Source organism: Rhinoderma darwinii, chromosome 6, assembly GCF_050947455.1.
Source record: "Rhinoderma darwinii isolate aRhiDar2 chromosome 6, aRhiDar2.hap1, whole genome shotgun sequence".
Taxonomy (NCBI): Eukaryota; Metazoa; Chordata; class Amphibia; order Anura; family Rhinodermatidae; genus Rhinoderma; species Rhinoderma darwinii.
The window spans coordinates 33,241,271-33,257,151 of record NC_134692.1 but is presented as its reverse complement, the minus strand read 5'-3'; the positions used below and the strand labels follow the sequence as shown (position 1 = coordinate 33,257,151).

The following is a 15,881-nucleotide window of genomic DNA, read 5'->3' as shown; positions in this document are numbered from 1 at the left end:
ATTGAACCAGTTCAACTTATATGACCTAGTAGTTACTGGCCCTCTTTAAACTTAGGGCGAAGATTTTAAGAGGATCGTGTTTCAACCAAAGCAACCGCTTGTTTTGCCTGCTCACCTACCCAGCCCTAACCAATGGACATTTGTGTACAGAGTAACACATGAAATGAGTATTCTATTATATAATAATGTCATCCTATTTTTTCTATGTTTCTTCTAAATCAAATTGAGCTAGTAATACGGCATTTTCAGGCTCCTTAACATGCGATTCTTCAGCGTAAACCAGCCTGCTCTAACTTAATGCATCCTTTTGTGTCTGTCAGCATGCTTTTGACAAGATATTTCTAGACAGTTGCTGCCAAGGCTATGCCAGAAATAACACAGTACGCCAGGCTGCGTTTCTTGTCCTACATCTTACAATGCATCATGACGAAAAGGAGTTAACACTCACATTCTATCTATTCTCTTCAGAACCTTTCTTTTTCCAAAGGTGACCCTACAAGACATCTCCTATGTCACTTAAAGGAGAAAGAATTGCATCAAACTCCCAGTATCTATAGGTCAGAATGTATTGCAATTCTGCAATATGTACAATCCTAAACTGTCCACTCATCATATGAATATTTTAGTCATCTCTGACCTGAGATGCCTCACCAGCTCTATTATGCCTTTTAGCTGCTTTCAACCCTCATTCTACGTCTTGAAAGTGGAGCGTGGTCACAGAAACTTGTTACAGAACTATGAGCTGTCCGCTCTTGTAGAAATTATTTACTGCGCTCATCCTGAATTATATGATTGAGGTGAAAGCCTTTCTCTGCCGATTTTTTTTTTTTTTTTTTTCGTGAGGATTGTCACCCTTTCCTGCTGACACATGTTGGTTCAATTTTTGGCCTCTGTATGTTGACTTTCTCCACTTCTGCTATTTAAAGGGGTTGTCTCCTCAGAGCCCAGCAAACAGCTGATACTGCCAGGGAAAGCCGCAGCCAGCTAGGCTTTTCTCTTTGAAGCGGCAGCTCCAGAGAATATGTTGTATTACATGGCGGCCATTCAGATGAATGACCCCCATGTAATACATGGATGGCTCGAGTCTGCAAAAACAGGAGCTGCTCTTACAGAACAACTCTCCGTTCTGGCTCACAGATGGGGTTCCGGAGCAAGAGACCCTGCTCTCTGCGGTGCATATGCCCTAACAGGGGTTTTTCTTTCATGAAACAACCCCTTAAACGCATATATTATGAGGACAGGTCCCTAATACTATTAGCCCAGATGGCCATTAAGATAACAGCACCTAACAAAGAATACAGCAGACTCACGGTTATGAGTTTGGAGCGCCCCCCCAGCGTCCTCACCGGTGACTGACGACTGTGTATACATGCAGAGACAGGGTATTTTTCAGTCACTGGTGAAGGGGTGCGGAAGAGGTGAGGGGAGCGCTCCTCTCATGAATACAGTGGACTAATAACTATGAGTCCGTCGTATTCTTTGTTAGGTGCCATTAATCAAGCGGTACAATATTTATTTGTGCTATTTAAATATGACAGCATATTATGGTAACACATCCACTCAGACTGCAGGCCATCTCCAGTCTGCCATCCTGTCTTTGCCCATGGAAATCTCCCCTGGATAACAGATCGCAACTACATTGTTCATTTACATCTCCTAAAGCAGACCCCGAACATGTGCCCTTTGAGAAAACAATGTGCAGTAATAATCTTTTTTCATCTTTATGATTGCTGTCTATTATACTATACTTAAGAGCACGTGAGCAACTTCTTGTCAGAGAATTCCCTATAGTAAAATTATTTATATGGAGGCGCAAATAACAGCGTGTGTGTGTGGAAAGCATGTATTGAATAAATAACTTTCCGCACATTCCTAGAATATACCTATTCGAGGGCTGTAGAGCCATCTTGGGACTTTCTTAAAGTTTCAGATAAAATAAAAGTAAAATGTAGGCAATTTCTGGCACCAACTTATTCTACATTTACTTTTACTCTTCTGTTATGAGGTTTACAGGAGTGAGAAGAAACTCGCTAACTAAATCGGTTTAGATCCATTCTCGACACAACCTATGTGAATTTTGAATAAACATAGGAGTTCCATAGAAAAATCAAAATGAGATTCTCCTGAGATCTGCACATGCCTAGGAGAGTAGAATAGCTGAGATGAGGCTTAAAGGGGTTGTTTCAGAATAGACACTCACCACCAATCCACAGGATAGGTGATAATTCTCTGATCGCTGGGGCCCCCACTGATCGCGAGAATGGCGGTCTCAAACCCCAGGATCCTTCAGACTGCATCCACCGCAGTGAGGAAGAGCTTGAATGGAGGCGCCCGCTGCTCCAGTCAATGTCTATGGTACTGACGAAAAGAGCCGAGCGCTATACTCAGCTGTTTCTGACATTCCCACAGGCTTTGAATGGTGTGCATACTGAACCGCTGCTCCATTAAAAGTTCTCGTCACTACGGTCAAGCAGTGAGGAGCAAAGGGGCTTTAGGACCCCCATCCACGCGATCGGTGGGGCCCCCAGCGATCAGAGTAATCTCACCTATCGAAAAACAAAAAAGAAAGGAATGTATCTAGGACATATCAAGCACTCATCAGAGCTAATAGAAAAATGTATAAATGTTTAATTGAAAATATATGAAGGTAAAAACAATTACCAAACATAGTGCAATTTGAGTAAATACAATTTAAAATACAACCTGGCCAGAAATATAAGTAGAGTACCAGAAATAAATTTAGGCAATGAACATACAATTTGCATACAAAAAAACACCCCCAACAAAAACATAATTTAGTATCGTAAAGCAGTGTGTACGAGACATGGAGGATGTACCATTGTACAGGATAGCTTGACAGAGTTAAAGAATTATAGTGTGATGGAAACCCTACAAAGAACAGTATAAATTCATTCAGATGTAATCTATCCACATAACAAAGTGGAGATAAGATAGTCGAGGAACAACAAATTCCCAAGATGTAAAAAATATATATGTTTTCAAAAAAACATATATGTTAAAAAAACTGGATTTTTAGAAAGCGCTACTCAAATGGAAGGAAAAATGGAATGATAATAAATAATGGATTTATTGTACAAAAGGAAAGGCAATGCGTTTCAACGCAGAGCATGCGTCTTCATCAGGCCGAAAATAAGTAAAAACAAGCAAAAACATACATCTTAAATACACATGTGGATGGGGGGAGGGGGACACAGGCAAAAAAACGCCAAAAGGAAACAATCAAATACACAGATGAACACAGATGCGTATGACGTCATCAGGTAAACAATCTCAAATAAAAGAGCCTTAACATACGTGGATCATATAAAAGATAATGAGGACTGAGTAAAGTGTACTGTTAGGTAAAAATTATTGAAAGGCACACAGTAAAAAACATGCAGATTGGGTTAGTAACCCCAAATATGCAAACATATAACAACTCAAGGTAAAAACATGTCGGGTAATAACAGAAGGGACAGAGATGGCTTTACATTTTACAACATTATGAAAAAAGCTTACCGGTGTTCAAAGGAGTGAAGATTAACATGGGGGGATGGTTACAGAGGCGCAGGCGATGAGGCTGGAGCGAAATAAAAGGAAACGGCCAGCCAGCGTCAGCGTAGTCACAGCAACCTGGAAAGCTACGGTGGCCGTGAGAGGAAGAAAAGGTGGCAAAAGCAAAGCTGAAGCCACGGGAGAAGGAGAATACGTATGCAGGGAGGCAAGAAAAATGTAAGTAAAGATTATTTTTGACACAAGTTGATTGTAAGACATGTTAAAGAGGTAAGGGAAAAGATTAGTATTTATCAGGGATGGAGTAAACTGGATGTGGAAGCAAAAATTCTAAGAGATTAGAACATGTAAATAGAGAGGTACTTGAGAAGGTCAGTGGGGTAGGCTGTTGAAAAATATTGGAATCATATAATGTACCGGAATATATGAATGTACAGACACAATGTGAATTCATATAATTACATGTAAAACATGACAGATAAAAGGTGGTCACATCTTTGTTAGTTGGACACATATATTTGGGTAGGTTTACTCTTATTCAGTCTAGTGCAGATTCAGAAATGTCATTAAGACCACCGGGTTGTAGGCAGGACAATTTAAAAATCCAATAATTTTCCCTCTGTTTGAGCCTATTAAACCTGTCATTATCAGTAGCTGAGATGGATTCAATGGGAGTAACAAGTAACAAGAATATTACCAAAGTCATTGTTATGGGCAGTTGAAAAGTGTCGTGAAATAAATGTTTTTGAAAACCAGTCTTCACGTTGAACCTGTGTTTGTTAATCCTGCAACGCAATTGTTGGGCCGTTCTCCCCACATATTGTAAGTTACAGGGACATTTTAACAGATATATCACGTAGCTCTTGCTACAACTCATAAAGGTTTTGATAGGGAAAGTCTCATTTGTGACAGAGGAACCCCCATTACACAAGCATCCCCCATGACAAAGGTCTGTTTTCTATAGAGACCGTATTAATGTCAGACATTCACATACCCCGTGCTCAATCTTTTTTTCTCTTAGATTGCATTGACTTCATCCTACAACACAACATTTTTTCATTCAACTCCCAATTTTTCAGACAAATTAGAGGATGTGCAATGGGATCAAGATTTGCCACCTCATATGCTAACCTATACATGGGTCAATTTGAGGACTCCTACATAACGTGAAGACTGGTTTTCAAAAACATAGTACCTCTCTATTTACATGTTCTAATCTCTTAGAATTTTTGCTTCCACATCCAGTTTACTCCATCCCTGATAAATACTAATCTTTTCCCTTACCTCTTTAACATGTCTTACAATCAACTTGTGTCAAAAATAATCTTTACTTACATTTTTCTTGCCTCCCTGCATACGTATTCTCCTTCTCCCGTGGCTTCAGCTTTGCTTTTGCCACCTTTTCTTCCTCTCACGGCCACCGTAGCTTTCCAGGTTGCTGTGACTACGCTGACGCTGGCTGGCCGTTTCCTTTCATTTTGCTCCAGCCTCATCGCCGTCTGCGCCTCTGTAACCATCCCCCCATGTTCATCTTCACTCCTTTGAACACCGGTAAGCTTTTTTCATAATGTTGTAAAATGTAAAGCCATCTCTGTCCCTTCTGTTATTACCCGACATGTTTTTACCTCGAGTTGTTATATGTTTGTATATTTGGGTTTATTAACCCAATCTGCATGTTTTTTACTGTGTGCCTTTCAATAATTTTTACCTAACAGTACGCTTTACTCAGTCCTCATTATCTTTTATATGATCCACGTATGTTAAGGCTCTTTTATTTGAGATTGTTTACCTGATGACGTCATACGCATCTGTGTTCATCTGTGTATTTGATTGTTTCCTTTTGGCGTTTTTTTGCCTGTGTCCCCCCCCCCCCCCCATCCACATGTGTATTTAAGATGTATGTTTTTGCTTGTTTTTACTTCTTTTCGGCCTGATGAAGACTCATGTTCTCCGTTGAAACGCATTGCCCTTCCTTTTGTACAATAAATCCATTATTTATTATCATTCCAATTTTCCTTCCATTTGAGTAGCGCTTTCTTAAAATCCTGTTTTTTAACATATGTTTTTTAACTTCTATTTACTCGCGGCACAATACCATTGATGCCGGCACCTGGATACTGAAAGCTGCAACCTTGTTACAATACTGTCTACATCTCTTAGCTGTACCTGCCAGTACAAGCTCCTAAGGTGAGTGCTACAACTTACCATTTCTATCCATTATTTAACCTATCAAGGTTTATCTTGCACCATGTGGCGCTGTGTACATTTTTCTCTTCTCAGACATCAAGATTATTTAAGACAGGCTTTGACAATCCACTTTGTTTAAATATTGAGGTGCATATATTTCACAAACTATCCTATTTCAGAGAGTGAATCTCATTATGTCCAGAAAGTTAGAATGAGATAATTTCCAAACACCCTTATCAGCCATAAATTCTCCTTCGGATAGGAGATTATTGTCAATTCTGGGACAACTCCTTAACTTCAGGTTAACATAAACATTAAATATTTGTTGCCATTTTGGTGAGATCTGCTGACAATGTAATGTTTATGGTTGGTCATAGCTACAGTATTAGATTGTCTGCAGATCCAACAGGAAAAGAGCAGAATCTGTCAAAAAATATCTAATGTCTATGGCCACTTTAAAGGGGCTGTCTGCTGCTTTTTAAAATCCGCTTTTAGTGGTCCCTTGAAAATAAGCTGATCCGAGGTTGTCCCACTGATGGGACCTTAGTGATCAGCTATAACGTGCAATAAAACTCGATAGTGTTTAAGTCCCCTGCAGGCAAACTTCAGGGAAAGTAAAATATTACATGGTGCCCATTGAAATCAACGGTTTGTTATTGCATTGGGCAGACATGACACTCCTTTATCCACTTTCTGCTCCGGCTAACTGATGGTGGTTCTCAATGAAGGATTTACCTCTATTGACTCAGTATGCCCTATTAGGCTTAGTATTAGTCCGTGTCAGATTTCCCGCAGTGTCACCACACAGAAATAAATGTGTCCCTAACCTTTCAGGTCACTTTTCATAATAATCTGTAATATGGGTGTAATCTGTAATATGAGGAATAACATGATTTCTGTTTTTTGGTTTTTCTTTTAGCATTTTTCCCCTCTGCAGGCTCTATCTCTAATTCTGTTTTCCCTGAGCTAGTGTGTGAAGCCTAACTGCTATCATGTCTTCTATACACTGCACACAGGGAAGAGGAGAATCCTGCTTTTCTATCTCTATTACACACATATATATATATATATATATATAAAAGCAGTAACAGCATATAGTACATCATGGAGTACATCATACAGCAGTAATGAGCAGTGTGGTTGTGAATCCAGCACTGGGGTGAGGTAGAACACTTAATAGAAAGCTGCAACAGTGTCTCTCTCCTTCTCTCTCACTCTGCTCCTGCTCTCCTCCTCCCCTCCCCTCTCCATAGACTTCTATGGGCAGCTGTGACTTCATCCTTCAGTGAGGAATCGGATTTAGCAGTATATGTTATAGTCGCTTGTACTATTGATTTATGCAAAGTTTGTTGAAAAGTTAATAACCATATAAGAATTACACAGTTGTGATTCAAATTAATGGGTTATCTGCAAGATGTAGGAAAGGACAGGTCCTACAGAGAGAGAGAGCCTCTTTTTAACCACTCTCCACAAGAGATAAGGATCCTCAACAGATGTCCCCCTCTATTAACTCAGAATTCCTATATGGGGTTTATGAAAATGATTTTTTTCTAAAGCAAACAACCTAACAAAATAAAAGTTGTGATCATCTGATGGAATCCTACAAGAAACTTAAAGCGACCCTCCGGTCCCGGGACAACATTTTAAATATGATGGTGTATATAGAGTAATAATATCTGATGGCCTCTGCCGAGGATACCCCGTTTTAGGGTCCCCTCTGTGTTGTCCCAAAATGGTCACAGAGCTTCTTAGGCTACGAGTCTAAGACACTCCCACTGTTATCGGATTGGCCAGAGCTGATCACGTGAGTAGTTCCGTCCCATCCGTGAACAGAGGAAGTGTCTTAGAAGTCTGAGAAGCGCTGTGGCCATTTTAAAACAACACAGAGAGGACACTAAAAGTCGGATCCACGGTAGAAGTGCGCAACTGGAGGACACCAAGTAATATTACGCCATATACCCCATCACATTTATAATTCTGTCCTGAGACCAGAGGGTCGCTTTAAATATCTATTTTGCTCCTATACATTTGAATATCCTGGAAATCAGATCCTTTTTAAATCACAAGTCTGCCAGTCTGCCGCTGATGTAAAACGATAGACACTTTCCTCAGATAGAATCCATTTCCAAGCATTACATATGTCTCCACAGCTGAAACAGAAAAAAAAATCTTTCTGTACTGCGATCTGGCAACTGTTACTTTCTGAAACTCCATTTGTTATTTACAGCTTTCATATGTCTCACCGCAAATATACACGTATTGCAACCATCTCAATAGGGAAACTGTCAAATGAATTTCCATAATTCTGCTGTTTTCCCTTTAGCAAATGTTGTAAACCTTTTCAATGATGACATGTAAATATAGCAGAAAAGTTATTATTATAAGACACACAGTCTAGTTTTAGAAAATCAAAATGCTTACCTCCCACAGTGCTTTAAAGTCCTTCTGTTCAATCCGCAGAAGTTCACTGTATTCCCTTGTAACAATGGTGGCATGTCGGGGTGTGTTATCCAGTATTGACTCTCCAAAAGCAGTTCCAACTCCCAGCGTGCAAATAATGACTGCATCCTACAATAAAAGTGGAAAGTTGTCATCTAAATACTCTGTAATAGACATATTTTTAAAGTGTGTGCCTCATAAGAAAAGCACTTGACATCTATAAGATCCCTATAAAAGCTACAACTAGGCAGTATGCAGAACCTGGCATCCAACTGAAAATGACAATTATAAGCATTGCGAGGACAGTCCTGTTAGTTGCACTTAGCCAATCAGCATTGCTGAGAACATTCCCAGCAATTCTGATTGGCTGAGAGCAGTTAACTGACAGACAACAACTCACAATGCTCCTCCCAAATGTTCATTTCAGTTTGATGCCAGGCCCAGTACACAGCCTCCTACATTCTGATTTTAGTAGCTTTATAGTGGGGAATCCTAGTATTTACTTTAAACTTTTTTGTGCCTCTTTTCACTATATTGTTTTTTACCACCAAATTAAGTTTTAGACAACAGTTGCTTCATGTCATATCAGGGAGCAGAAACTGTAACCAGATAATAGCCTGTCTTTCCCATCCAACAGCTACCATATGAAGATGCATCCTCTACTGTCTGCACTGATCTCTGATACATTAATCCATGTGATGTGTCTGATCCTAATAGGGCATAAGGATCAGGGTTGATGGGACAACCCCGTTAACCTCTTATCGACATTTGACGTAACTGTACGTCATAGTAGGTAAGGGAGAAGTATGAAGCGGGCTCAGTGGTTGAGCCCACTCCATATGCCGTGGGTGTCAGCCATAAATTACAGCTGATACTTCGCACTAACCGCTGGGATTGGAGATAATCCTGGCCGCTTAGATACCAGGTTCAATAGCGACTGCAGCATCTTAGTCTTTAAAAGGAGGAGGGGAGCCCCCTCTGTCACTCCATCGCCCCCCCCCCCCCGCAAGGCAATCATGGGGTGCCGATGGTTGTCAAGGCAGCCTGGGTGCCTAATGAAGGCCTCCAAATCTGTTATATTGGTGCTCCTACTAAGCCCTGCCAGAGATTAATAGGAGCCGGTAGAAATTGAAATACTTAAGTATTGCAGTGTATTGTACCAGCGATCAAACCATCGCTTGTTCAAGTCCCCTAGCGGGACTTATCAAACAACATAATTAAAGTTTTTAGTAGTGAACCAAGAAATATTAATAGTTAAAAAAAAACACTTTTCTCATTTTACCCTAAAGTTAGGCCCCATTCACACGATAGGGAAACTCGGCCGCGTGGCGCCCATTTATTTAACGGCCGTCACATGGCCCTATAAGTATAATAGACCCCAAATGGGGCTATTCACACGTCGAAAGATGGAGTATGCCCTATTTTGGGCCTTTCTCCCGGCCGCACGGCTCCTATAGAATTCTATGGGGCCATTTAAAGCACGGCCATCACTTGAATGTGCTTCGACAGACGGCCGTGTCTACCGCCGCTCGCTCTCTCCTCCTCCTCACAGTGCAAAGTGCATGTGAGGAGATTTTTTTACTGCCACAGCCCCCTTGTAGATGGCACCCCTTTCCCCGTAGATGGCATCCATCTGTATATAGCGCCACTGTAGCTCCCTGTAGGAGCGGAATCCCTCTAATCCCCGGCCACAGCGTTGCCAAAGCTGTGGCCGGGGATTCCGCTCCAGGAGAAGTCCCTGACTTCACTGTCCATATGTGGATAGTGACGTCAGGGACTTATCCTGGAGCGGTCCCCTACCCCTGAAGCGAAATCCCCGCGATACTGTGACCGGGGATTCCACTTCAGGTGTAGGGGACCACTCCAGGAGGAGTCCCTGACGTCACTATCCATATATGGACAGTGAAGTCAGGGACTTCTCCTGGGCAGTCCCCTACAGTGGCGCTATCTACAGGAAGGGGGGTGCCATCTACGGGGGTGCCATGTACAAGGGGGCTGTGTGGCACTACCTACCAAACAAACCATAATTTGCATAGCTGTGTCCGTAAAAGTCTAAACTATTACAATACAACATTATTTATTACCTTAGATTAAAAAAAAAATCTTATGTGTCCCAAAATGGTACCAAAAAAACCTAAGGCTCATCTGCAAAAACACCTGCCCTTATACTGTACCATCGATGGAAAAATAAAAAAGTTATGGGTCACAGAATATAGTGACACAAAACATTTTTTAGTTTTTTCTAAACAAATTCTTTTTGTATGGGTAAGAGTAGTAAATCATAAAAAAAATATATATGTATAAATTTGTTATCGTTGTAATGGTATTTACCCAGAGAACAAAGTTAACGTGTTGTTTTTATTGCACGGCAAATGCTGTAAAATCGAACCCCAAAAAACAAATTTTTCATTACATTATATGGTACAATTAATGGTGCCATTAAAACTACAACACAGATCTGTAGACGGAAAAATAAAAATGTAATGACTTTTGTTTTGTTTTTTTAAACCAGACAACCCCTTTAACTAGACGATACAGACAAGAGCACTGTGCAACTAGGTATGCACCAAGAAAATTGGGGTGCATTTAACACAATTGATCAGCTACTGTCTCAGGTTGCTTAAAATTTACAAACTAAGGCCTGGTTTACACGAGCGTGTGCGTTTTGGGCACGCAAAAAACGCGGCGTTTTGCGTGCACAAATGGCACTTAACAGCTCCGTGTGTCATCAGCGTATGATGCGCGGCTGCGTGATTTTCGCGCAGCCGCCATCATTATGACACTCCGTTTGGATGTTTGTAAACAGAAAAGCACGCGGTGCTTTTCTGTTTGCATTCAGAGTTTGACAGCTGTTGCGCAAATCACGCTGTTCGCACGGAAGTGCTTCCGTGCGGTGCGCGTGATTTTCACGCACCATTGACTTCAATGCGTGCGTGATGCGCGAACAGCGCACAAAGATAGGACATGTCGTGAGTTTTTTTCAGCGGACTCACGCTGAGCAAAACTCACGGACTGTCTGCATGCCCCCATAGACTTATATAGGTCCGTACGACACGCGTGAAATGCACGCGCGTCGCACGGACGTATATCACGCTCGTGTAAACGATGCCTAAGTGCGGGTAGAGAACCTGGTAAATGGATGGTCATTTATATGAGAAGGGGAAGCAGCAGGGAGGTATTCAATCTGATATAGATTGGGGGTATACATACTTTATCCGATTCTTCACACAGTAAATCAGCTATCTCATCACTCCCTTTATAAAGGACACCATTGTCATAAAGCCAATTTAGATCTGTGATTTAGGCTACATTCAGACGAGTGTGTCCGATTTGCTCACGTAAAAAACACAGCGTTTTTCTTACATTTAATGTCCGTGTGCTGTCCGTGGTTTTCACGCACTCATAGACTTCAATGGACGACTAGGTACGCAAAAACACACCAATAAAGTACATGCAGTGAGTTTCACGCAACACACGCTCCATGAAAAACGCATGTGTGAATAGCCCTATTGAAATGAAGGGGTCCATGTGAGTTTTTTTAATGCACAGCACATGGACGAGGAACACGCTCGTCTGAATGAGACCTTACAGTAAGGTACTATTACATGGCCCGACATGAACCGTGTAAACGAGCATTGATCAACAAGACAGCTTATTGATCGGCGCTCATTTGCTCCTTTCACAAGGAGCAATGATTGGATATGTATAGGGACGAGCGCTCGTTACTATGATCGCTCGTCCCTATACATTTTCATCATGTCGGCAGAACGTCTCCCCCATTACACAGGAAGATGTGCTGCCGATAACGATGATTTTTAATTCTGCATTAAAGAGCAGATCAGCCGATGAATGAGCGTTTGTTCGTTCATCGGCTGATCGTTGTCCTAATTACACGTTCTTATGAACGCTCATTTGCACGATCATTGGCCCCTGTAATACGGCCCTAAAAGAATAAAAAGTTAACTTTTCTATGTTACAATTTACCAAGTTGCCAAGTGTCCGTATGTGGGTCTTATGCCATTAAATAAAAAACGTATAAAGAAACTTATAAAAAACAAAAGTATTGCACAATCCCTGATTAAAATAATGAGGTATCTGAATATAACTGAAAAAAGAAAACAATGTTTACAAGATGTTCATTTTATGTCATGCAACAACTGCGAATAATTCTGGTCCAGTGAAAAGACGAAACATACAGCAGCATTGGAAACTGACTGTGTACCGCCACCTAGTGGAGCCTAAAAACAACACGGCGATAAACAGGTCCTCTGGTCATATGAAGTTAAGAAAAAGAAAACAACCTCAATCAAATTAACAAAGCCTAATCCTATCATCTTATGTTTCATGGTTGTCATATAGATACATTTTATCATTTTTCTAACTGCATTGTAAATAAACGGCAATTTATTGTACATATAACACCATACAGTGATGACCGAATGTACTCTGCACATTACAACCTAGAAATTAAAATAGATTTTGGGGTTTGTACCATTTCATTCATACAACATGTATACCACTTTGAAGGTACAAAATATTTTTTACTGTAACACAAACAATAATTAAGACAAAAAACAAAGAACTGTAATGTGCATAAGTTTTCACCCCCTGAAAGTCAATACTTTGTGGAGTCACTTTTTGCTGCAATTGCAGGTGCCTGTCTCTTGGGGTGTCTTTATTAGCTTAACACTAGATATTTTCACCCATTCTTCCAGGCAAAATTGTTCCAACTCCTTTAACCCCTTAATGACCGGACTTGAAAAGACCTTAATGACCAGCTAATTTTTTCTGTTTTTGCCTCTCTGCCTTTCAGCAGCCATAACTTTTTTATTTTTTTGTTGATGTCGCTGTATGAGACCTTGTTTTATGCGAGACAAATAGTATTTTTTTTCCCCCACAGTTTTGGGGGGTAAAAAAACATATTTTACGGCGTGAATATAGGAAAAAGCGATTCTTGGCATTGTTTTTCTTGTTTATTTTCCCGTTCACGTTTCACGCTAAATTAATTCTTCTGGTTATTACGGTCGTATAGATACCTAATATGTGTAGGTTCTTTGTTTTTATGTAATGTGGGGGCAATAAAATATATTTTATGCAAAAGAATGACTTTTTTGGGACTTTTTTTATTTATTTATTTTTTTCTTACTTTTTAAAAAAAAATCCAATTAAGGGATAACTTTACTTAGAACATTATTTTTTACTAATAATGTATTAGCATACTCCTGTATGATAATACATTACACTGTGTCACTTTGACACAGGCTGCTGATCGGGCAGCACATGGTGTGCCAGAACAGCAGGCAAACGGAACAGACAGCCCTGGGGTCCTTTGTAGGTCCCCAGGGCTGACTGCAGAGGGATTCCCCGGTCTTTGATCGCAACACCGGAGACCCGGTGATGCGATCAAAGAGGGGAATTTTCTTTGATCATGCCGCGGTTACGGACCGCGGCAAAGGGTTAAATAGCTGGGGTTGGAATGTTTTCCGACCCCAGCTGTGTTCAGGAGGCTGTTCTGAGATCAGGTGCTGTTCGTTACAGCTCCTGCTTAGAGGATGAGCGCTCACACGAGCGCTCATCAGCCTCTTCTACAGCGACGCCAAAAAACGTCGTTGTAGACTGGGGACCTGCACCGCCTGACGTCTAAAGACGGTGGGCGGTCGGGAAGGGGTTAAGTTAGACGGCTTGCGTTGGTATACAAGTCTTCTAGTTATGCCACAGATGAATTAAGGTCTGGGCTTTGACTCGGCTATTCAAAGAAATTTACATGTTTCTCCTTAAACCACTCCAGTGTAACTTCAGATGCATGTTTAGAGTCATTGTCCTGCTGAAACTACTTCCAGCAGGACAATGACCCTTAGACTGGGTGCACACTTCAGTCTTTTTCTTCAGGGTGCTAGTCGTTTTTCTGACGGCTAGCACCCTGACCCATTCATTTCAATGGGGCCATGCACACTTCAGTTTTTTTGATGGCCCCGTTGCTCCGTTCCGATCAAAAGTAGAGCATGTCCTACTTTGGTCCGAGATTCCGTGACCGTGTGGCCCATGCAAGTCAATGGGGCCGTCAAAAAAACTGAAGGCACACGGAAGGCATCCGTGTGCCGTCCGTGTGTGACGGAGTCGTTGCCTAGCAACGGCCGGGCGGGCACAAGTATATTACAGATATATTACACTAATTGGCAGCCACTTGTCTCTATCAATCACTGACAGAGAGAAGAGGCTGCTGATTAAAAAAAAAAAAAAAGCAGTTCATACGTACCCCGGTCGTTGTCTTGGTGACAAGTCCCTCTTCTTCCTCCAGTCCAACCTTCCTGTATGACGCGGCAGCCTGTGATTGGCTGCAGAGGCCACTGCAGCCTGTGATTGGCTGCAGAGGCGGTCACGTGGGATGAAGCGTCATCCCTGGAGGCCGGCCTTCTGACGTCATCCAGATTTGCGTGACCGCCACTACAGCCTGTGATTGGCTGCAGCGGTGACATGGGATGAAAAGTCATCCCAGGAGGCCGGACAGGAGGAAAACGCAGGGAGTTCTGGGTAAGTATGAACTGATTTTTTTTATTTTTTATTTCATAAATTGTATTTTGCGAGCGCCGAGCATGGTCATTCCTCAGCGCTAGTCACTGTCCAGGGTGCTGAAAGAGTTACCGCCGATCAGTGCAGCCCATTAACTCTTTCAGCACCCTGTACAGTGACTAGCGTTGAACAACCCTGCTCTTTCAGCACCCTGGACAGTACCATGCTCGGCGTACGGAAACGGAAACACGGAGTGCGCACGGGAGTGCACACGGAAATCACACGGCCGCTAAAACGGGTTCAGGGACCCGTCAAAAACGGCCGTGAAAACGGTGATGGAAGTGTGCAGGAGGCCTTAACATACAGCTAAAGCTACACTGGAGTGGTTTAAGGAGAAACATGTAAAACTCTGTCCCAGTCTAAAATCTCTGGCATACTGAAAAAGGTTTTCCTCAAGAATTGCCCTGTGTTTACTGCCATCCATCTTTCCTTCAATCCTAATGAGTTTCCCCATCCCCAGATACTTCCATCGCCGTTGTGGATCTTTGAGGTCTTTGTTGAATGTCTGATTAATGCCCTCCTTGCCCAGTCTGAGTTTTGGTGGGCAGCCTTCTCATCAGGTTTGTAGTTGTGCCATATTCTCTCTATGGGATTTTCCATTGGGATATATTTTTTTATAACCCAGTCCTGATCTATACTTCTCCACAACTTTGTCTCTGACCTGTTTGGAGAGCTCCTTGGTCTTCATGTTGTTTTCTTAGCGGTTTTGCAGACTCAGGGGCTTTTCAGAACTGTGGTATTTATACTGACATCATGTGACAGATCATGTGACACTTTGATTGTACACAGGGGGTCTTATTCAACTAATTATTTGACTTCTGAAATTAATTGCTTTGACCAGAGCTTGTTTAGGGGGTTTCATAGCACTCACTACTTTTCAGATTTTGTTTGTTTGTTTTTTAAACAAGGTGGTTTATTTTTATTCCACTGTAACAATTTGGAGTATTTTGTCAGGTCCTTTACATAAAATCAAATTTAAAATCCATTTTAATTCCAAGTTGTAATGCAACAAAACATGAAAAACACCAAGGGGGTATTAGTTATTGAAATACTTTCGCATGGGACTGTATATGTTAACAGAACCACTCACTTTATTGTAGTGCAAGCAATTTTTAGTCTTGGCCACCATGTATGACAGCCTTTCTTGTAGCTATGAAGCAGCAGACACAGGT

At 41.5% G+C, this 15,881-nt stretch overlaps 1 protein-coding gene across 4 annotated transcripts in view; it reads right to left on the bottom strand.

Annotated features, from left to right (window-relative positions):
* RAPGEF4 (Rap guanine nucleotide exchange factor 4) overlaps window positions 1-15,881 on the bottom strand; it is a 250,177-nt gene that overhangs the window by 205,988 nt on the left and 28,308 nt on the right. For all 4 annotated transcript variants that reach the window (XR_012849484.1, XM_075829468.1, XM_075829469.1 and 1 more), the window contains exon 4: window positions 8,122-8,268. Coding sequence is in view for 3 of the 4 variants with exons in the window: in XM_075829468.1 (XP_075685583.1) it covers window positions 8,122-8,268 (147 nt within the window). In the remaining variant the exon portion in view is untranslated. The remainder of the gene's footprint in view (window positions 1-8,121; window positions 8,269-15,881) is intronic.